General features: G+C 34.3%; 1 protein-coding gene across 1 annotated transcript; it reads left to right on the top strand.

Annotated features, from left to right (window-relative positions):
• The first annotated feature begins 410 nt into the window (after positions 1–410).
• On the top strand, positions 411–4,152 carry LOC149959014 (glutamate-gated chloride channel alpha-like). Its single transcript, XM_090167312.1, has 8 exons — positions 411–525; positions 631–704; positions 757–824; positions 881–1,107; positions 1,172–1,254; positions 1,320–1,463; positions 2,043–2,404; positions 3,922–4,152. The coding sequence occupies exons 1-8, from the start codon at positions 461–463 to the stop codon at positions 4,150–4,152; spliced, it is 1,254 nt and encodes a 417-aa protein (XP_090023438.1). The 5' UTR covers positions 411–460.
• Positions 4,153–7,532: the final 3,380 nt, after the last annotated feature.

Here is a 7,532-nt window from a genome sequence, read left to right as displayed (position 1 = left end):
TCATCAATGATTTACAAATTTATAATATTAGTTTCGATAACGATGTTATGTATTTCCGTACGTGGACAGCAACTAAATATAACGTAAGAATTGATTTAATTTTTAATTGATATTTTAAGACCTTAACTGAAATTCATACCAGAGCTACTTAGAATAGTTATCCCAGCGTTTCGTGGTAAGGGACGAGATAGATCGGATTGGAAATCATGCTTGATAATCTGTCCTTGTGGCAGTTGCGTCACTAGGTGACGGTAGATTTAGGAATAAGGTGCAACCATCGACAAAAATAAAGAACTGATTTTCCTCTTCATTAGTATTTCTAATTAAACACAGTTTTCTTGTATTATTCAATTTGGAGCAAAGTTTTTTTTCTTTGTCATTAGTAAATAATACCAAATCTGCTAGCATTAAACCTAGAACTTTACTAGTGCTACATAATTCAGTAATATATCGTTTTTAAATGGAAAGGTTTAACAGGATTATTATTTCTTCTGGTTCAGGGGTGACACCATTAGTTTCCTCAATGTAACTAAACCACTCGTACAATTGTTACTCACGAGACTTCCAAGTACTCGTTTCGATTTTTATTATCGTTATATTGTCATTACGTGTTATTTTTCCTTTTTTCAGAATTGATATATCGACCAAAATTGACCGAGAAATTCTTAAAGATTGCTACCATCAGACAAATCCTACCCTTTTCGGTAAAGCTTATGAAATGTTAAAAATAAAACTATATATATTGTTTGTTTTAAGATAAAACGCAGGATATTTATGTGGGTATTGCAGTCATAGATATCGACCAGATTTCAGAAGCGGACATGGTTAGTCAAAAATCTCCTTTAATTTTGTTAGTGTTTAAAAGTGTTTGTTATTTTAGGAATTCCGGTTACATTGTTACATGTATACTGTATGGAAAAACAAAAGAATGTCAATAACAGTTGAGAACCATCTCAACCCAATATTGCTACCACCGGAGCTCTCAGAATGCATGTGGAAACCTGACATCATCTTTCCAAACGCTGTTGAAATTATGTCATTTACGGATATGGTTCCCAATCAAGGCTACAAGTACAACAATAACTCGGAAATTTACCGAATCGACAGGTAAACCGAAATTTTATTTAGATTAGATAATTTTTTCACGTTCCATTGAATAACACATTATCAGGTATATGTTTCGGCTATCGTGTCCTATGGAATTTTCATTGTACCCTCTGGATTCCCAACATTGTTTGTTCAAAATAGGTTTGAGTAAGTGAATGCAACGGTTGATTGATTAACGTCTTGAAATACTCATTGTAACCCAACGTTCTTAGTGATCAATGCGGACGACAAAGTGAAGCTTCTTTGGAAAAATGACATGAAGAATGGTGGTATATTCTATTACTACGAAATTCAACCTTTACAATTTCGAATATCAAATCCGGTTCCGGATGTTTTAACTGAAGTTTGGGTAACTGGTTAGTAATTAATCACTCTTAATGAAATATAAAATATCACGAAACTTCGCTAGCTGACTTGAGCCGAAGGTGGTGCGTTGGGTATAAAACTAGTTGAATAACAAGATCACCAAAATTAATTGCAATAAAGTAGCTAGATAATTTAGGCCTAAGGTGTTGCCTGGCGTATAAGCATAGCTGATTATTTATATTATTAATATTTTTGTTTTTATTATATATATGTTCTAGCTCGGAACAAACTTGTGATTATCAGCTAGGTATACCCAAGGCTGCACCTTAGCGGCTTCAAATGCTTTTAGATCAGGTGTCCGGGCTATGGTGGTGGCAAGCCCTTTATGACACGCAAGCCAACAGCTCTCTAGACCAAGTATTACTGTTACCCTCAACAAGTTTTTATGGAAGCGAAAACCGAAGAACTGGAGCAAAATACTCTTTAACCAGTGGGGAGAGAACTTGGAAACTCCATGCAGAAGGAGTAGCTCAGAGTTTTCACTCAGTGCCACAAGCTGGATCCAACTCAGCTCATCTTGCTGAGAGAAAAAAAGTGCTAACCACTTCCCAATGCCACCTTTCTTGTAGGTAATTTCACCGAACTTCGAGCGAAACTCACTTTATATCGGCGGTTGACCGGCAGTGTCATAAACTACTACTTACCCAGCACTTTGGTCGTGGTCCTGTCTTGGTTGTCGTTTTACATTGACGTGGAGGCTGCTCCAGCCAGAGTGACCTTGGGCGTGACCGCTTTATTGACCATAACGACGCAAATGATTCAAGCTCGCAATGCTTTGCCGCCCGTCCAGTACATCACCAGCTTGGATGTGTGGCTCTTCGCTTGCCTTAGTCTCGTCTTTGCGTCTTTCATTGAGTACAGCATCGCCTACTCGTACCGAACGCCCCCTGTCGAGCGCATGTGCAATCATTACACGAGTCCAGCAACAAAAGTAATTATCATTTATTTAATAATTAGTATTTCAGTAAATCTGCTTAATTCTATACCTCACTTCCTCCCTCAATAATAAATATATAAGCTCCCGTACCATTTTCTCATAGAGTAACCCAAAGCATATTTTTCAGCTTGAATTCCCACACTCATGTTTTTTCATAATGTGATCCATTCTGCTATTAAATCCAAAACCCATTAGTTTGATTAAATTTGGAAAATGATGCCACTAAATTTAAAAATTAAATCTACATATTGGCTAGCTGACGAAGGGTCTCGGTTTGAAAACTGCTGTGCGTCTTTTTAAAAATAAATTTTATATTTAAGGATGCAAATAAAGTCATTTCACTATTATTGGCGTTTGATGGAATTTATACTAACATAAGTGGTATTACTCTAAGTACCCAAGACGCGCTGTGATCTGGGACGTGTTCTCCCCCTTTTCGTGACGTCAGCACGAGGTGGTTCAGGGGGCCGTTGCGAGTGTGAAAAATCCTCGAGAGAAAGATTTGAATTTTATTTCTGCTAGTGGCGCCCACTAGTGTGCCAAACGGGAATTAACGGGGCGGAGGGTTAGGCAGGGTTAGGCCGTTTCCCTTGTATAAAAGATTTTGGGGGAAAGAATATTCAAAACTAACCCCCTCTCCGCGAATCGAGCCGAGCCTCAGGAATCGAGAGGAAACTCGAGAGACATTCGTTTTTTTCTTCCCCTTCGGTTTTCTAGTAACCGAGCACTCTTTAGTAAGCCTACCGCGGCAATGGTTAGCTTTCATTTTAGTAGCAGGTATAGATAGTACTATTTTAGAGAGAGAGAGTTTGGCACACGGACAGGCAAGGCCCCCATAGAACCCGTTCGAAGTTGGGTACTTAGAGTAATACCACTTATGACACTAAGGTTGTTTTGGGGCGCTAACTAATTTATTACTTAAAGTGATTGAAATATTGATCATAATTAATGGGCAGGGTTTTACGATATTTCTTTGTGGTATAATTACTATTTGCTTGTTAGTGATAAATGCGTTAGGTTAAACGACAGGGTGATTTTATATTTTGGTTTTAATTTAACAAAACTCTTCTTGCGTCATTGAGGTGAGCTTATTTAAATAATGTAAAAGGTGTTTGAAAATGTATTTATTATATTAGGTTTAATTATAAGTAAGTGCATCGGTAGATGGTGTGGACTGAAATGTTCGTGACATCTTGTTTTCTTAGTGGTCCGTATAATATGCAATTCTATAGCCTAGTCTTGCTTAAACAAAATGTGGAAACTATAAAGAATTTTTTTGATTAATGAAATCATTGAGGAATCTTATCTCCAGTAAATTAATTAACCAGAGCACTGGAGCCAAAGCTTAAAACTGCTAATATTTAGCGTATAACATTTGTATTTCTTCCATATAAAATAAAGACATTTCCATGGCCCTATGATCTATGTTCCTTATTTAATTAGTAATCTAGTTTTCATTAAAAATAAATTGCCGTGTGAAAATGTGAATGTTCTAAAATTTTCAATTTCAGAGCGCAAAAAAAAGATCAATGGAAAATAAATTAGCTTTGAAACCAGGTGAAAACATTCAGAGATCACAAATGGCATGGAACCAGGATATCGAAACGACAAGTGGCCGTTTAAAAGGGTCCCTGAATAATTTCGACCGGAAGTCACGATGGATCTTTCCTCTAACTATGATCGTTTTCTCCCTCATTTACTGGATTTTCCTTCTAAACAAAACTGAATTACAATTATATTAATTAACTATTTGTTGTTATTTTACATTTCTATTTTATTGCCAATAAAATAATTCGCAACAATTAAAACCTTTTATATGTTCTACGTATTGCAGAGGAGATTGAGATTCGAAGATATTCCATTGAGATTTTATGATATTCGGTAATCTGGGCAGCCGAATAAGGTGACTCACTTTAAAATAAATATTTACCTTAAAAATTATTTATATTAATTAATTTTATGAAGAATAATTAATATAATTAAAAATAATTAATAGTATCAAGAATAATTAATATTACTAAGAGTAATAAATAGTATCAAGAATAAGTAATATTATCGAAAATAATTTATATTATCGAGAATAATTAATATTATCGAATATCTACATATATAAAATCTGATGTTTGTATATCTATATATATAAAATCTGAAGTTTGTATATCTATATATATAAAATCTGATGATTTTATATATATATAATGAAACTGATGTTTGTATATATATATATATATATATATATATATTTATATTGGTTTGTTACCTTCTATGCACGCCCAAGGTAATTGTCCGATTCGCACGAAATTTGGCCTATGGCATTGTGGCCCCTGCCGTCAGGTTATAGGGGCGTCTTGAGATTGCTTACCTTCGTAGTTTTTGACCACGGGACCAATAACCGGTGACTGCAAGACCGAAACCCCTGACCTCACGCTGTCAAGAGACGCGGGTATTTAGAGAGACGGGAGTTTATCTCTCTGGCTCTAATTGCCTAACTTAGCTGCTGCATGGCACGAACTTCGACCCTTTTCGCTTGCGTTCTTTCTCTTTTCTCAGCCCCCTCTCTATCTGTGTAACGCAGACACCTTTGCCCCGGCCGTATTCATTCCACGCATACCCATAATAGCAACCGATATGCCATTTGATTTTAAACGCCTGCAATTTCCAATCAATCTTAGCTTCGCAATGACAATTAATAAAGCGCAAGGACAGTCACTTAAAACTGTGGGAAATAATTTAGAAAACCCATGCATTATGTGGCGTGCTCAAGAGTTGGAGCTGCAAATAACCTGTACATACTTACTCCAAACGGAGAAACTAAAAATATTGTGGACAAAAAAGCTTTATCATAATAACATCTTAAACTAATCAAAGAAATCAAATATATGTTACAAGATATGATATTTTGCACTATTAAACGTTTGCAATTTAAAATAATTCCTATTTACTATTTAAAAATAATTTAATTTGCATATTCAATGTAAAGTGCATTTTGTTCCCGTTCTCTACACCCCAATTTACTCAACTAGCTGAGAAGCCCGGCCGAATTATTTTTAAATAGTAAAAAGGCATTTTTTAAATTGCAAACGTTTGTTAGTGCAATATTAACATATATTTGATTTCTTTGATTAGTTTAAGATGTAATTACGATAAAGCGTTTTTGTACACAATATTTTAAGTTGATCCGTTTGGAGTTAGTATGAACAGGTTATTTGCAGCTCCAGCTATTGAGCACGCCACAAAAAAACATGGGTTTTCTAAATGAATTCCCGCAGTTTTAAGTGACTGTCCTTGCGCTTAATTAATTGTCAGTAAAGTGCATTTTGTTCCCGTTTTCTAAACGCCAATTTACTCAACTAGCTGAAAGCACGGCCGGAGGCCGGGCTTCTCAGCTAGTAATAAATATTATCGAAAATAATTAATATTATCGAAAATTTATTAATATTATCGAAAATAATAAATATTATCGAAAATAATAAATATTATCGAAAATAATAATTATTATCGAAAATAATAATTATTATCGAAAATAATAAATATTATCGAAAATAATTAATATTATCGAAAATTTATTAATATTATCGAAAATAATAAATATTATCGAAAATAATAAATATTATCGAAAATAATAATTATTATCGAAAATAATAATTATTATCGAAAATAATAAATATTATCGAAAATAATAAATATTATCGAAAATAATAAATATTATCGAAATAATTAATATTATCGAAAAAAATTAATATTATCGAAAATAATTAATATTATCGAAAAAAATTAATATTATCGAAAATAATTAATATTATCGAAAATAATTAATATTATAGAAAATAATTAATATTACAGAAAATAATTAATATTACAGAAAAAAATATCGTTGAGCCTCCGTTGAAGCAAGACGTGCGTTATTTTGCTCCGCGTTCTTATGTTTTAGTGCTCGTGCATTTAGAGTTTGACCATAGATGTAGTACTTTCTACATCCAGGGTTTGACGACCTGGGAATTTCTCACTCTGGGAGAGATCCGCCTGGCCCGCCTTTGAAAAAGACCAGGCAACGTCCACCGGCAGTAACTCGGGAACAGGAGATTGTCTTTGAGGCAGTCCCCCAAGTTTCAGCCATAACGTACGCGAAAGCGATTAATAAATTCACCGGACCAGGTAAAACCTATTATATTTCAAGAATCCCTAGATCAAGGATATCTGCTTATGTAGCGACTACAGATGTGGCAGATTTGTTAAGCACCGAAGGCTTTGAATTTGAAGGACCACTTATTAGTTGTGTGAGGTGACAAATGCCGTCCGAAAAAATTACAATATCCAATTGCCCGCCCGAGATTCCCAATACCGCAATCATTTTGAAACTAAAAAAATTAGTAAAATTACATGTGATATTATTTACATGATGTTAACAACGAAAATGATGTAGAGCTTGGAAATCTATATAATTTTAAGAGAGTTGTTTACATGCTGCTCAAAGCATTAATAGTTCGGTCTGGAATGTACAAAAAAAGCTTTCGCGTTTTTGGCGTGTAAAAAGCGAAAACTTAACGGGAATTTATTCTTTACGTGTTGCTATTATATTTTTTTTAGAGGTTTGCATTTTTCTAAGCCAGTGGTGTTTTTAAGTGGGTCGAAATAGAATTTTTCACCCCTTCATACGTAATTCTCAATACAGGGTGTCTCCATTTGATCGGCCCAGGCATTTTTCTCTAAAACTATACTTTCTAGGAATGTGAAATTTTCAGTATGTACTCACTCGTTGGAGATCGATGTTATTTGTGAATTTCAGAAACATCGTGAAATATTTAACGGTTTTAGAATTTGTTGTTTTTGAACGCTGGGTGGTAGACGAAAAGTTTGTTATTGTAATGATTGTCTGTGAAAAATGAACATGTTTTGAGCCAAATGAAAGTTCAATTTTATAAGGAATTACAGTAGGACCCCGCACACGTTTGTTTTCTATGGACAAAAGTTGGGGTTTTTTATTAAACAAGAAAAAGTAGGTTTTAGGGTGTACAAAATCTCTAATTTATGCCAACTGAATTTCCGAAAGTTTTTTTTGCACTTCTGATTCGTTTAAAATGTGGATCCGTTTTAATATTTAAAGTGCCACCGCTTTGTTTGA

This window comes from Leiobunum rupestre, chromosome 2 (genome assembly GCF_980474605.1).
Source record: "Leiobunum rupestre chromosome 2, qqLeiRupe1.1.hap1, whole genome shotgun sequence".
Classification (NCBI taxonomy): domain Eukaryota; kingdom Metazoa; phylum Arthropoda; class Arachnida; order Opiliones; family Sclerosomatidae; genus Leiobunum; species Leiobunum rupestre.
Note: the sequence above shows the minus strand (reverse complement) of the source record. Positions and strands in the feature narration are given on the sequence as shown.

Coding starts and splice junctions, on each gene's coding strand:
- LOC149959014 (XM_090167312.1), top strand. CDS start 461: ATGGAAAGGTTTAACAGGATTATTATTTCTTCTGGTTCAGGGGTGACA. Junction 825..880: donor AGATTTCAGAAGCGGACATG/GTTAGTCAAAAA, acceptor TTGTTATTTTAG/GAATTCCGGTTACATTGTTA. Junction 1,255..1,319: donor TTTGTTCAAAATAGGTTTGA/GTAAGTGAATGC, acceptor CAACGTTCTTAG/TGATCAATGCGGACGACAAA.